This window comes from Trichomonas vaginalis, chromosome IV (genome assembly GCF_026262505.1).
Source record: "Trichomonas vaginalis G3 chromosome IV, whole genome shotgun sequence".
NCBI lineage: Eukaryota > Parabasalia > Trichomonadida > Trichomonadidae > Trichomonas > Trichomonas vaginalis.
The window spans coordinates 37,222,893-37,237,590 of NC_067206.1; the positions used below are offsets into that span (position 1 = coordinate 37,222,893).

At 35.7% G+C, this 14,698-nt stretch overlaps 9 protein-coding genes and 3 pseudogenes across 12 annotated transcripts, besides 2 other annotated features; 2 read left to right on the top strand and 10 right to left on the bottom strand.

The window, feature by feature from the left end:
- Positions 1–10,404: part of a mobile genetic element that runs on past the window's edge.
- TVAGG3_0237000 (uncharacterized protein) lies at positions 823–1,278 on the bottom strand (the record flags this gene model as incomplete). Its single annotated transcript, XM_051227534.1, has 1 exon — positions 823–1,278. One exon carries the CDS (start codon positions 1,276–1,278, stop codon positions 823–825), a length of 456 nt encoding a protein of 151 aa, XP_051112520.1.
- TVAGG3_0237010 (organellar and viral DNA polymerase type B) lies at positions 1,738–2,349 on the bottom strand (the record flags this gene model as incomplete). Its single annotated transcript, XM_051227535.1, has 1 exon — positions 1,738–2,349. The coding sequence occupies one exon, from the start codon at positions 2,347–2,349 to the stop codon at positions 1,738–1,740; it is 612 nt and encodes a 203-aa protein (XP_051112521.1).
- On the bottom strand, positions 2,899–3,813 carry TVAGG3_0237020 (organellar and viral DNA polymerase type B; the record flags this gene model as incomplete). Its single annotated transcript, XM_051227536.1, has 1 exon — positions 2,899–3,813. The coding sequence occupies one exon, from the start codon at positions 3,811–3,813 to the stop codon at positions 2,899–2,901; it is 915 nt and encodes a 304-aa protein (XP_051112522.1).
- Positions 4,340–5,198, bottom strand: TVAGG3_0237030 (annotated as a pseudogene). The gene has a single exon. A coding segment is annotated over exon 1 (859 nt).
- Positions 5,252–5,842, bottom strand: TVAGG3_0237040 (DNA/RNA polymerases family; the record flags this gene model as incomplete). Its single annotated transcript, XM_051227537.1, has 1 exon — positions 5,252–5,842. One exon carries the CDS (start codon positions 5,840–5,842, stop codon positions 5,252–5,254), a length of 591 nt encoding a protein of 196 aa, XP_051112523.1.
- On the bottom strand, positions 6,100–7,402 carry TVAGG3_0237050 (uncharacterized protein; the record flags this gene model as incomplete). Its single annotated transcript, XM_051227538.1, has 1 exon — positions 6,100–7,402. A coding segment is annotated over one exon (1,303 nt), but the record flags the coding sequence as incomplete, so codon positions are not given.
- TVAGG3_0237060 (phage tail repeat-like family) lies at positions 7,433–7,798 on the bottom strand (the record flags this gene model as incomplete). The annotated part of the gene is made up of 1 exon (XM_051227539.1): positions 7,433–7,798. A coding segment is annotated over one exon (366 nt), but the record flags the coding sequence as incomplete, so codon positions are not given.
- TVAGG3_0237070 (uncharacterized protein) lies at positions 8,037–8,192 on the bottom strand (the record flags this gene model as incomplete). Its single annotated transcript, XM_051227540.1, has 1 exon — positions 8,037–8,192. One exon carries the CDS (start codon positions 8,190–8,192, stop codon positions 8,037–8,039), a length of 156 nt encoding a protein of 51 aa, XP_051112526.1.
- TVAGG3_0237080 (uncharacterized protein) lies at positions 8,297–8,613 on the bottom strand (the record flags this gene model as incomplete). The annotated part of the gene is made up of 1 exon (XM_051227541.1): positions 8,297–8,613. A coding segment is annotated over one exon (317 nt), but the record flags the coding sequence as incomplete, so codon positions are not given.
- TVAGG3_0237090 lies at positions 8,630–9,574 on the top strand (annotated as a pseudogene). The gene has a single exon. A coding segment is annotated over exon 1 (945 nt).
- TVAGG3_0237100 (phage tail repeat-like family) lies at positions 9,914–10,371 on the bottom strand (the record flags this gene model as incomplete). Its single annotated transcript, XM_001288580.1, has 1 exon — positions 9,914–10,371. A coding segment is annotated over one exon (458 nt), but the record flags the coding sequence as incomplete, so codon positions are not given.
- Positions 10,405–11,999: a mobile genetic element.
- A 421-nt stretch (positions 12,000–12,420) lies between these two features.
- Positions 12,421–13,049, top strand: TVAGG3_0237120 (annotated as a pseudogene). Its single transcript has one exon. A coding segment is annotated over exon 1 (629 nt).
- The last annotated feature ends 1,649 nt before the right edge of the window (positions 13,050–14,698 follow it).

Consider the following 14,698-nt stretch of genomic DNA (forward strand, 5'->3'; position numbering starts at 1 on the left):
GACAGCCAAGAGTTTAAGTAAGGATGTAAAGAGAATACTTACTGATATCATACTTTTCCCCGGATTGTCCGAAGACGATTTCATGGAACTTATGAAAGAGTCCATGGCAGGTAAGTTTGACAGACATGAACTATGGGGGAGGTACAAAGTCATACAAGACCCTCATACTTCTTTCAGAATTCACATCTACGCAAACAAAGTTCAAATTGTAAAAAGTCAAGCGTAAAAATGTAAGTGTTTGAGTCTTAGTCTGTTGTGGTGCTGGGGCTTTCGGTTCTTCTGGCTTTGGAATGGACTCGGTTGGTGGTACGTCAGCCATTCGTTTGTGTCCTGTCGGATGGAAGGACTCGGAATGCCAGAAGGAAGGACTCTTCCTGTCGGAAAGAAAAACTTTTCCTGTCGGAAAGAAAAACTTTTCCTGTCGGAAAGAAAAACTTTTCCTGTCGGAAAGAAAAATTTTTCCTGTCGGAAAGAAAAATTTTTCCTGTCGGAAAGAAAAATTTTTCCTGAAGGTCGGCCAAAAAGTTCTCAATTTTCGAAAATTTGAATGGTTTACGGACGGACAACTGGAAAAATTTTTCCTGTAGGAAGGAAAATTTTTTCCTGTAGGAAGGAAAATTTTTTCCTGTAGGAAGGAAAATTTTTTCCTGTTGGAAGGAAAAACTTTTCCTGTAGGAAGGAAAATTTTTTCCTGTAGGAAGGAAGGACTCGGAATGCCAGAAGGAAGGACTCGGAATGCCAGAAGGACTCGGACAAGACAATTTACCATCTAGAGCTACCTGAGCCATCTTTGGTGTCAAGCTTGAAAAATAAATGGTTCATTTACTCTTCTTCTTTGAAGTTGTCAAAATACTCTGTTATCTTTTCCTTCAGTAGCGGTAAATCTTCTTTGAATGTAAGTATTGTACAACCTTTCATATCATAGTGTGTTTGAGGTAACGTATCTTGAACTATCTGTTTAACATCTTCATTTGGTGTCATTGAAATCGGTAAGTTTTCGCGATAGAACCAATTTCTGTCAGATTTGTAAATCTTAGCAAGGTCGTAAAAGCTTTTGTTGTTTCTTCTGACTAAATGCAACATAACCATATCTCTGTCTTCTTCATTTTCCATCTCTTCAGTGTAAATCATATACTTATAGTTCTTTTCCTTTCCTTTTGGTACCGAACGTGGTATTCTTTTCTGTATGTTTTTGTCTTTTGCTTCAATGACTTCATCTTTTGCTTGAAGTTTCTTTTCCATCTCTTCACGTTCTTGTCTATGAATTTCATCTAACATCATGAAAATATAACAAGCATAGCGAGGTGAAGCCCACATTGCAAAGCATTTACAAGAAGTCTATGTACATAATATCCTTTCAAACCATTTGGCAAATTTTTACGATTTTCGTACGGAATCTCGTTCCTCGGTTTTTCGAGGGACGCAAACATATGAGGAAATTCTTCTAAAAGTTCTTTTGTCTGTTGGTTTTCAAACCAATGATATGCTTGCTTTGTAGAACGAAGAGCATTCAAAATACTTTGCATTTGGTACATGTCATCTTTGACCGAACGAATGAGACGTAACTGTTTGTTATACTGTATGTACTCGTATTCTTCATTTATATCTTCATGAACGATAGCAGTTGTTGTGTTCTCTGATGTTGACATTACTGTCTTTACATACAAAATAAAAAAATAAAAAAAAATAAAATTAGCGTTATTTTCTATCTTGTATAAAAGACCAAAAATAAACGCTTTACATGTATTTTTCAGCAACTTCGTCAAATACTTTTATAGCTTTGTCGATCTCATCTACTTCAAACGTTTCTTTACCTTTCGTGGAGCACCATAACATTTTCTCAAACTTTTCAAGTAGTTCTGTTTCAGCAGCTCTCATATCATTTACAAACACAACCTTAACTCTATTGACTGTAGAGTCATATCTTTGAGTTATATTATATGTTCTTCCTATCTTATATCTCTTTGTATTGAAGTCCTTCGGTTTCTGAACGATGTAAAGTAAGCCCTCACTGCAACGTTCAGTATCGAATGAACCATATGTTATGAAATTATATCCAACAACTGGGTCAATCCAGAACAAAACTACTGGTATAAGACTTTTGTCGATGAGATATGCTGTAGTTCCATGAAATCTTACTGATATCATCAGCTCAGGATTTCTTGTCAAAATTTTCTGAGTAGAAGCAATTCTAACCCAGTCCTTTGTTTTCTTACCAGATGGAGATATAATGTCTGACAAAGAATATTTTTTGTATTTCTTTGAGTATCTTACGTTTAAATCACCAATTCTAACCACCTTGGTGTCATTGTCTATCTTTTTAACTGTTTCAAACTCAGTGTTTGTCATTTCCTGTTCTTACATACAAAATAAAAAAAAATATTTTAAAAAAACTAGCGTTAATTTTATTTTTTCTATCTTGTATAAAAGATATGATTTCAGGGATTTTTTTGACGATTTTCATGAGTTTTAGGCGACCCCTGTAAAAGTCGGGGTAGCATTTTTTCACTGTTTTCATAGAGTTTTTTTACGATTTTCATGAGTTTTAGGCGAGTAAGATTTCTTACGTACTCGCAATTTTTCACGATTTTCATGAGTTTTAGGCGAGTGGTTTTTTTTTACTACTCGCATTTTTTCACTGTTTTCATAGAGTTTTTTTACGATTTTCGTACGGAATCTCTATCCTCGGTTTTCCTTGGGTAGCAAACATATGAGGAAATTCATGAAATTTGGTCATTTTTTCACGATTTCAGGGATTTTTTTTATGAAGTGTCAAAGTTCACTTCGTCACTCATAACAGTTATATAATGAAATTTGGTCATTTTACTCAGCAAAAATATATTTTAGGTGAAGAGGTGAGATCTCACCTGTTTTCTCACCTCTTTTCTCACCTCTTTTTCACAAGCGTTTTACATGAATTGTACGATGTATATTTGAAATCCTAAACAGTTTTGTAGCTTCTATTTCTTCTGTCAGTATGTCAAAAGTTTTAACAATGCCGAATGTTTCTTTATATTTCTTCTTGACATCAGATAGAAGGAAATCGTCAGCTGTTGGATAGTTTTTGTTTAGAAATGTCAACATGTCCATTTTATCTTCTGCTGGTTTCTCTACTTCTTTCTTTAAATCTGCATAGTCGTTTCGCATACGTTCTATCTCTTTGACGGAGTAGTTATATTTCCTCATTGCTGCTTTACATTTTGAACATTGTGGGTTCATTTTAGCATTGTACATTGAAATAAAACCTGCAAGTACAACTAAGGCGTCAATGGTTTTCTTTAACTCAAAGGTTGCTGGTTTTATCTGTTCATTCCATACCTTACCTCTTCTATCTTTATCTCTTATCTGCCATACACATTTTGCAACTAACGAAACAAAGTTGTCGTAGGTCTTAAATTCTTCAGATTTGTATATGTCAGAAACATTTTTATATACCATATCGCAGTCTTTGTCCATGACTTTGTGGTTGCAATGAAATCCAAGAAACTCATAGTTTACCTTACGTATGAACTTCTTGGTTTCTACTGAGTCAGTTGGTTTCACTTCTATTTCATCGAATTCTGGAATAGTAAGCTTTTGTTGTTGTATTTCAGGAAGTTTAGGTAGATGGTCAATAATATCCTGCATTTCATAAAGATATTCTTCATTTGTTTCATCTTTTGCACTACAGTCTAAAACTCCTTGGAGAAGTTCTTGCTTTATCTTCTGGATTTCTGTTTCGAAAGTATATGAAGAAGGAATGAAGCTTTTCATCTCTACTAACATTGAAGTTGGGTTCATGACTAACGAGTTTGGTGCTGTTGTTGCTAACATGTTCTTACAATAAAAATAAAAAATATTTTTTAAAAAAACTAACTTTATTTTTATGTTTTTTTATGAAAGTGTCAAAACTCATGAATTTCGAGAGTTTTCTACGATGTTAGAAAAGTGGTTAGAAAACGTGTTAGATCTAACATGCTAACATAAAATATATTTTTGCCGAAAAAAATGAGTTTTGGTTGAAAAAACAGGTGGAGCCAAAAGTGGCTCGACCTCAAAACAAGCATTTTGTGAAGAATATACCAACCGCCAGAATGTCGACGGTTGCTTTTTATACAAAATTCAACAGGTGAAAAAAGAGGTGAGAAAAGAGGTGAGATCTAACATGCTAACATAAAATATATTTTTCAATACTTTTTCAGCACAAAACATATACGATGAAATCTATCTCCTGTGTTGTTGTCTAAATGTCATGTTGTCACACTTTTTCAGAGAAGTTAAAATGACCGAGGGACCGAGGGACCGAGGGACCTGGTGACGTAGTGACACCTAAAACCATCTAACCTAAACATCTCATTTTTCAATACTTTTTCAGCACTTTTCCGTAGTTGTATATGAAAGACAATTCGAGATAAAAGTCATAGTACAATGGAATAATATGCTGCAGACCGTTTGTTGTGAACCAAACTTGAAAGTCAGAGAAACTGTTTAGGTGGTTCGTAGAATTTAGAAGCAAAGTCATAAAAGTCCTTACCGATACATAGAAAACTGTTGTTGCTTGAACTGAAACTTGCATGACACATGACATTTTGAGGGTCAAACACGTTTTTATAAACTGTCAAATCTGCTGGTGGGAGTATAAATTTAAACGAACCATCTGGTGGTAAGGGTTCGTTCTGGTTTAGTAACCGAAGAAATTGCGCCCAAGAACGTTTGTCTACTCCCCAATATAAAAACTCTGTATCTCTTGGAGGGTTAATTTCAATCTTTTGAAATGAAACTGTGGAGTTCATCTTGTCGTATTCTAGTTTTAGATAGTATGTTCCATTTAGTAAAGAGTGGTATTTTTCTTGAAATTCCCAGTAGTATTTGTTTATTTGAGTTTGAAAGTCATTTAGAGTCTTCTCAAGACTTTCGTCTGAACGAACTGTAAAGATTTTCATTTCGTCAAATTTTTCTATTAGACCATCAGAGCCTTTATACTGACCGTGAAAATATACTGCGAACATGAATGCATTAGTTCTATTTGAAAACAAAACTCTTCTAAATCCTATTGCCTTTGCATCTGAAGGACTTTGAAGCCAACGAACTGGATAGTCAAACCTGTAAGCTCCGGATGAAATTTCTTCATCTGATATAGTCCTGCCAGCGTTTGTAAAGATATAGTCTAACGGTTTTGTATCTGCTACTTTTGTTCTTTGTTTTTCAACCTGAAGCATTTTATATATGTAAAAATATACTGTTTTAAAAATGTTTTACTTCATGCAATGTTTTATTTCATGCAATGTTTAACTATTTCACCATCTTCTTTAACACCCCAGTACTTACGCTTGGAGAGGACATGAACTTCGGAAAATACCTTGTCTAGCTTAAAAAGGCCCATCTTTTCACCGACCATTCCCATTTCAATGAGTTTGTTATACCCTTCTTCGTTTGTCATGAGTGCATCGATGTTCTCGTAGTATACCTTCACTTTGGATTTGACATCGGAGAAGAATTTGTTGTAGTTGTCAAGGACTGCCTTTGCGAACTGAGGATAAGACCAATGTTCGACAATAGGTTTTACTGTGGTTACTAAGCCACCTTGACCTTGAGTAAATTCGTATTTCAAAACAAAAGGAGAAAACCTTTCAACAAAGTTGTCGACCTTCTCATAGTGTTTACTCTTCATCTTTTGAGGTTTTTTAATGGAATACCCCCATGTCGAATTCATAAGCAATTTGAGTGTCATTGCAAGTTTGGGGTTTGAAGCTTTCCTAATATCATACAGTTGTTGTATGACTTTTCCAACTGTATAGTTCCTTCCCGGGAACTCACCATCTTCGTTTGGAATTCCAGTCGGGATATATTGGACGAACCTCATGTACGCAGCGTTAAGGTCGACATAGTATATTTTTTCGTATGAGTCGAACTTATCGCAACCAATCGGTCCAGTTCGTGGAAATTCAAGTGAGTCTCTTATCTTTTGAGAAACCTCGCCTGTTATCTCATAAACATCGTCAAAGCAACCTGTTTCATATAAAACCTTCTGACCTAACTCAGAAGCTCTCCAATACAATTTGACGTCAATTGGATGTCTCAATGGAAGTTTGTTTATAGCATCTTGAAGTTCTTGCAACCTCATTGGAAGTTCTTCTGGTTCAGGTTGGTATCCGAACAATCCAACTCCTTTTGGAGCTGTGTACTTCTTTTGTGCTATAACTTTGTCCGGAACAACTTTTGGTCTTACCAATGAAAAGTTTGTTTCGTCTTTTGGTACAAAAGTTTCTGTCAGCTTGTCATCTGGAATTGGTTCCAACAAGCCTTTCTCGAAAAGAATGTTAACAGCTCTGACAATGTTGCACTTACCTTTTCCGAACAATGGGTTTGTAAGACTTTCGTTCAACATGAAGTGGTTGTGGACAAGTACAATCTTCAACCATGGCAATTTGAAGTCAACAACATAGTCGTCATGTGAAGAACCTTTCTCAGTCGGAATGTTAACTCGGATATTCACATTTGCCAACGGTGCAATTTTTGTCAATTGACTTCTGAGAATGTACCTTGTTTTCACACATGACTCAAGATACTTCATCTTCTCATCTGTAACAAGACCAGAGTTCCTGAGACATGTAAGAATACAAGGTTCATTGACAATTGTTTCAATTGAATTGTAAATTCCATACCTTGTTAAGTTAATGTCAGACTTATTTCTGAAGGGGAAGTATCCAGCATGTTGTCTGACTGCTTGAGGGTTAGGTTGGTACCATTCGAACTTCACGCTTGCAATTCCTTCAATTGCATTCAAAATATCTGAGTCGGAGTCAACCATTTGTTCTCTCTTTGTAGTCTTGAAAGCGTCAAGAAGTTGTGCGGCTGTTGTGACATTGCCATGTGCATAGTATATATGACCATCTAAATCTGTTACGGTCAATCTGAGATTGTATCCTTTCTTATTTCCGTCTTGAATTGCAGCAAGTACTCCCATGAAGCCTTCTTTGTTCTTTCCTTCGTCAAAGTTTACTGTAAAGGTTCGACCAGATGTAATTTTACTTCTAACTTCACGGTACTTCTCATATGCATATCTTGTTCTTTCCATGGGAGCATGTGCGTCTTCACCTTTTCCTTTTTTCCTTCTCAAAGGATGCAATTGTTCGTCATGTTTCCAGTAGAATCTGGCAAAGCCGTCGTGTCCTTCAACTTGAGGTTCATTAACATCGAAAGGCATGTCCATAAGCCGTTCTTCTTCTAACCTCTCTAGTCTGTTTGGATAATTTGCGCGTGCTGTTTCTAAGTCCATTTCATAGCGAAGACCAGATAGTTTGTCATAGACTTTTATGGGTCTTCCCTTCCTATATTTAAACTTCTTTGAAACTCTCCAACCATATCTTTCTAACTCTGCTTTTATTCTAGCAGACCTTCTGTCCATTCTATACGGGGGCATTTTTATAAAAATAAAAAAATGTTTTTTTCTTTACTTTACATAACCACCGGCTGCCATAAGTCTTTGACGCCAACCCATACCAGCTAATGAAGGTTGACTTGGTTTAGTATTGAAACTAACCTTTGGTTTTGGTTTATCTTCAGTTTTTGGTTTCTCTTCTTCTATCGGTTTTTCGTCACTTTTCGGTTCCTCTGACTTTACTTCACTTGCAGGTATGGTTGTGTCGTCAACATCTTCATAAATGTCATATGCCATTTGTTTCTGTTTTCCTTTCAACTTTTTGTGTTTGTTGTAAAGTTTAGAATATTTCGACTCTAAGTCAATGAGATGTTCTATAATGAACTGTTGGTCAGTGAAGTATACTTTCCCATCTGTTGTCTCGAAAGCTCCTTCAGACTTCAATATTTTATTTGTGAGAGTCTGTTTCTTTTTTGAGATACTAGCCGTTCCATTTTTATGAAAAGTGACTTTGTAGTTAGAGTTTGTATTTCCAGACCTGGCACTTTCTATTATTGAATTTTTCTCTTCATCTGTAAGTTCTTTGACAGGTTTTGACAATGGTTCTGAACTTTTTGTTTGTGGTGTCAAATCTACCGTTTCAACTTCTTCGGTCATTTCATCTCAGTAAAAAATTTTAGTTTGGTTTGTTTTCAACTGGTTGTTGAGGTTTTTTAAGTCGGTCTAAAACTTCCTGAGGTATAGGAAGAACTTGACAAACACGTGGTTGTGTAACTGCTGGAAGCCGACAAATCCATCTTGAGCCCATTTGTCTCAAAGCTGTATTGTTCATTTCATCTCAGTAAAAAATTTTACATTCCCCACGTTTGAGGCGGTTGAGGTTGGTTGTTGTTTACCCACTGTTGTGCATGGTTATATCCTCTGTTAAAGAATCTTTCACCTTGGTCCATATAGTGTCCTGCTTGGTTATAGTAGTCATTTGCTTTGTTATAGTAGTTTCCTGCTTGTCTTCCTACATTGTCCATCCATCCTTGAACTTTTCCTCTTGTTTCAGGATTTGGAATAAGATTTGCTGCATCTCGTGCTACCTCCCAACCTTTCTGTACAGTTTGTATAATAGGTTGTGCTTTCTCTTTCAGTATACCTAATGTACTCAAAATCTTCCTTCCAATTCCAAATGCACCTCTGGCTAGTGTTCCCACTGCGGGCAAAAATCTAGATGCGACTCCTGCTAATGCGCCAAATAAACCCATTTCTTATGGGTTAAAAATGACGAATTCAAACAAGGACCCGTATGTTTCTAAAGCGACAAAGAAAGCACTCATGGTAAAAATCTTTAGTTCAACACCAAATGCTTGGTTTATGGATATCTTGGAAAACATTCCGAGATATAGAGAAGATGGACCACCATACTGGCTAATATTTGTCGGTCAAAACACAAGATACTGTGAAGCCATACCATTATGGTCCAAAAATATTTTAGATGTGAAAACTGCTTTGACAATATTTGTTGACAAATACCATCCAACAAAACTGACATCTGACTGTGAAAGTTCTTTCAAATCAGACGATATTAAAAACTATCTGCGTTCAAAAAATGTAAACCAATATTTCATTGTCGACCAAAACCATTCTGCTCTTGGTGTCATTGACAGTTGTATAAAAATCTTAAGACTTAAATCAACCACAAGGTGGTGAGGTAGATGAAATGTCATATGACGACAAGTATAGACACTTCTCCATGGCAAAGATGAGACAAGTTTTAAATATTTACAATAGCCGTAAACAAAAAGGTTTGGGAAACCACTCCCCCGAAGAAATGAAAAACAACCCTGACTTAGAGAAAGACTATATATTTAATAGTTTAGTCAAAAGAGACAAACAAGAAAGAATGCCAGGCTTCAAACTTAAGAAAGGTGACAAAGTAAAAATAGAAATACCTAAACGCGACCCATATGAAAATACTATTGACTATGACAACAACAAGTACCCGACAGGTACTCACATTCGTGTTCGTAAAAATAGAAGAAAGTATACAAGAGAATATTATGAAGTTTTAGGCAAACATGGCAAAATGTACAGACTGCAAGCAGAAGATAAAACTACTATTGTCAGACCTCGTTTCAAACTTGTCAAAGTTCAAGGTGGTATACTTTCAAAGACAGTTCCTAACAAATATAAGACAACTCCTGACGAATATGCTAAAGAAGTTGAAAATGACGACTAAGCATTTCTATACCATGCGTAAACTGTCATGTAAGGTGGCATGTAGTCTTTACTTTGTCCCGTTGTTTGCGTATACCCTGAAACGCGATGTGTATGGTCTCCTTCTCTCCAAGTGTCATCCCAGGAACCATTTATAGCAAACTGAACGTCGTCTTTAACATCATATCCTTTACCTTTTGTCATTGTTGACCAACCCCAATATTTATGCCTATGCAAACCTGCTTCAGATGTACTTAAATTTATGTAGTGACTGTGTGCAGGTAAGTTTTCACCTGAAATCGTTTTACTTCCACTGTTTCCTTTGAAGAGTTTGCACAATACAAAAACCTGTCGACTATTTGAGTCCAAGTTCCGAGACCAAGTACTACTTCTGGTCTGGTAGAGTTCATTGACGTGTAAATAGAACCTATAGGATATACTGTTTGAAGTATTTCTGTCTTTAACGTTTGAAGCTCTGTTTTGTCAGCTTTTTTATCATATAAATCTTGAGCAGTGAATTTAACTTTTTTTTCATCCTCCATGACATAGACATTTCTACATCTAATGTCTTTATCCGATGTTAAACCTTCTGGAAAGTTAGGAGGTTTAAAATATAATCCACCCCCACCAGTTTCTTCAATCGTTCCTAAAATACTTTCTATACCAACAGTTGAGAAGAAGTTATGTGTATGTCCAACGTCACTTTTCCTGTTTAAGGTTTCTTGTAAGTTTGTAATATTTGCAATGGTATGTGTATGAGTCTTTTTAGAATATTCTTTGTCAGCTCTTGTCACTTCACTTGACATTTTATTGTCAACATATGTTTTATCCGCTTTGTCTATAGATCCGTATTTTTCCCAAGTGAGCGGGGTATCTCCAATCCCAGCCCTATCGTCCTCCCAGTGTCAGTTTTCAATATAAAATCCAAATTTTTTTTGAAAATAAAAATTTCGAGAAATTTTTCTGATTTTTTTTCTTTGATTTCAATAATTCAAAATAAATTTTGGAGTAAAAAGACACTATTTAATGAAATTCATATGAGTGAATGTGGATAAATACTCTCAAAACATACAATTTATCTATTTTTTCTTTATATTATCAACTAATTAGTGATAATTTTTTTTGAATCAGATTTTTTTTTCATTAAAAACATAATATATAACACAACAATGATGCACACATACGTATCTACACATCAAAATATAAAGCTTGTTTTGGTCTGGGCATCCCAACCCAAAATTCTTAAAAAATTGAATAAAATTGAATACTTGGGGCTGGGATACCCATCCCAAAACCGAATTGAATTTTTTGAATTAAAGAATATATTTATGTATTTATAATATACATGTGATGTCTATAAAAATACTAAATTCTAAAAAAAATTCAATTTATTCAAAACGTATACTAAGTGATCACTTCATTAGTAGGATCAGCAATCCTACTAAATGGTGAGAACGCCACTAACTCAAAAGGGAGTCCTTGGAGCTCTTGATCTCTTGTCAGTAGAGTTCATAATGAGGCATGGCATCTACTGATTAGAGATCAGAGCAATCCTACCTTACCTTCAGGAGCTACAAAGCTCCTAATCGTTACGAGAGGGAGCCTTGGAGCTCCTGAAGCTCATCAGCAGAGGCTATTTACCATTTGGGCCTCTTCTGATGAAAGATGCGAAACACGTCTACGAACCAGGAGCTTCAAAACTTCTAATCCTTACTAAAGGGAGCTTTGGAGCTCCTGAGTCTCCATCAACAAAGTCCCAGATGGTAAATGTCCTTTGCTGATGAAGATGCGAAACACATCTACGAACCAGGAGCTCCAAAGCTCCTAATCCTTACGAAAGGGAGCTTTGGAGCTCCTGAAACTCCTTTTACTATAAAATAGGACAGTTTTCTTCTGAGGTTCTCATCAAATCTAAGACTTCAGAAGAAAGCTGTCCTATCAATGTATACTTACACTCTCATGGACTACAAGTGTACAATTTTAAGGCAGAGATTATCCGAGGCCTCTCATCAAATGAGGGACCTCGGATAATCTCTACCTTAAGTAGTCAAATAACTTTTCTCACTATTTAGGAACAAAAGAACAAGAGTTGGAGTACTTTAAGGCAAGATTCTTCCGAAATCTCTCTTCGAATGAGAGACTTCGGAAGGACCTTGCCAAATCCTTGAACGCCAATATCCTTGGAACTGAGCTAGAACCAGGGAGAAGTAGCATACTATAGAGCACGATGGTAATCTCGGAAATGCTTATATCGCCCCAAGCACAATATTTAAGAAGTCTAACTCATATATCAAGAAGTCAGGCTGAATAGATATTGTGCATATGGTTTGCAGAACTCTCATGATATTTAAAATTCATGTTATCCTAAAAAGGTGACACTTTGGGTGTATCGTCCATCCCAGGGATGCAAAAATCACATCACCTTGGATCTATACTTTGTCATCTAACATTGCTGGTAGTTCATCTACGTCATAGATGTTATGTGTATGATGTTTTTGTGGGTATGTTCTATCTGTCCATGCGAAAATATAGTCTCTTGTTGCATCTACATACTCTTTGTCAGCTTTGTTGTCAATATCTGCCTTCAAAAGAAGTTCATCTATAGGTTTCTCGTTTAAAGTTCTTTTTGTTGGATTTATACAAACAGTATGGTTCTTGTTGTCTTGAAACAGAAACTCGTCTGTTAAAGGGTTTAATGTCAGTTTTAAGTTTCCTTCTTTCAATGACTCAGATATCTTAGAATAGTTTGAAAAGTTTGTTGTGTTCTTATTTAGAGCTTGTACAATGAGTTGTCGGTTGTGTTGTATTTCTCTCATAGACGCTGTTTCTTTCGACATTTTTATTCTAGATAAAAAATGCTTTCAATAGAAAAAGAAAATTCAAGAGTTGCTACAACTAAACCATTAGATGAACTTTTTACGAATGTAGGTCAAAAGTTTGAGACAGATACCGTAAAGCATGAAGGCTATCGTTTTGACTACCCATTGAGATGGCTAAGAGACCCATCCGTCACAAAAGCTGTTGGCTTTCGTAGAATGAAGTTCATTTCAGAAGCCATACATGGTTTCCCATTTACGGTCGGTTTTGAAGTTCGATACTATAACAAAGAAAAACGTACGTATGAGAAATTTGAACAGGGAAAACTTTTACAAGTGAATTTGCTTGTAAACTTAGAAACAACTCTTCAAGCTTTTCAAGAAAAAATAACGATATCTATCTCGAATATGCAAAACAGTACAACATTGACGAAGGAGAGTACCATCTCGATATTATATATGACAGGAAAAATGCAACTGTTAAAATCAATAAAATAGAAGACCTTGGAGAAAACGTTTATATTTCTACAAAATATAACAACTTGGCATGGTATAGATTTTTGAGGATGTTAAATCAGCCTGCAGAATATCCAGTACACCCGGACTTTTATGAAGTCGAAAACCCTAATGGAACATATGAAAATGTTTTCGACTCAGATGCTATTATCGTTCATGCTTCATTTTTCTGGCGCCCAAAACTCTTTTTATGCTTGGCAAATGACTTTTACGAAAAAAGCTACAAAGCTATATGAACCACCAAGTGGAAGTATTTCAGACTTTCAAGTATGGTTTACAAACAGATGGAAGAAAGAGAATAGTTCCATTATACCATGCGTTTTACTTAGAACTTAGTTTCATATACAACTATACTATCGAACGGTAAAAATATAATTTTAATACGGTTGAGGTGTTGGATTTGGTTGCCAACTAGACTGTGGTGCAGGTTCAGGTTGTTGTATAACAGGAGCTTGTTCTTCTGGTTCAGGGTCTTTAGGTATAATACCAACGAATTGACCTACTCTTTTGCCAATATTTTTGACTCCGTTCCAAATTCCTCTTCCGACAGATTTTATTCCATTCCATATACCTTCCAACATTTCGAAAGAAGTTTCCTATTCTTCCAAAGAAACCCATTTTACTATATGTAAAAATCTAATGTCCGCCTAGTCTCTTACGTTTCCTGTTGAGTTCCATAGCATTTTTTAACTGGAGCTCATACATTCTGTTTCTCTCTCTGGTAGAAAACATACTCTGGGTCAACTCCTGTGTTCGCGTCATCTGCATAGAGTTGTTTATATCCCACTTCAGGGTTTGTATAAAACTCTTTCCATCTCATATTTGCATACCATGGTGGCAAACCTAACGCAGCGTCATTTGACATGGCAGTTTGCATTTGTACATCTGTTGGCACTTGACCATAGTTTGCCATTGCAGTTTGTATTCTAACTTCATTTGGAATATTCTCTGGGTTTGGTTGTCCAGGTTGCTGTGCATTCGCTAAGTTCTGTGCGTCCATTTAATATTAGATAAAAATATCTCTTACGAGTACATATGCTGAACATTTGCAGACATTGGTTCATCTTCATATTCTCTGTACTTCTCAGCCACGTCAAATAAGTAAATGACACAATGGAAAAAACCTAAAACAAGTAGTCCTATTTCAAACCACATTTAGTTACCAATAAAATTTCTTTGTTGTGACACTTTTTCCGGTTTATAGGACCTCTCTCATATTCTATCTTGTCATATCTAAACTCATAGTCATGTATGTCCTCTAACCATCTCATAACGGTTTCCAAACCACTTTTATCGGATGTAAAGTAAAAACATGGATGGTTATGTAAAACGTCTAAAGTTTCTAAAGAGTCTCTCAAAGTCCAGTCTACTTGGTATTGAAAATCCCATGTGTTATAGAACGGCGGGTCTACTATAAAGAAAACATTTTCCTTGTCTTTATATTTTTCATACAACTCTGTCCAACGACATCTCACAAACTCTATACCCTCAGTATATTTTTCTATGTTCTTTTTGAAAACCTTTGTATAGTTAAGATATAAAACTTTTGACATAAGTGTTTCAATGTCATGAACTCTTATAGCACCACTATATAATAGTCTAGAAGATATACTATCCCAGTCAATATACTCTGCTTTTTTCAAAACCTCTCTGACAGTATTTTTCTTATCTAATGGTATACGTTCCATCTTACCTATAGGTATCTTTTCTTTTAACTCTTTCAATATTTTGTTTGTGTCTGGTATATGTTTGAGACGGTCCATATAGTTGTCGAAGTCATTGCATATAATCTTTGAGTCAG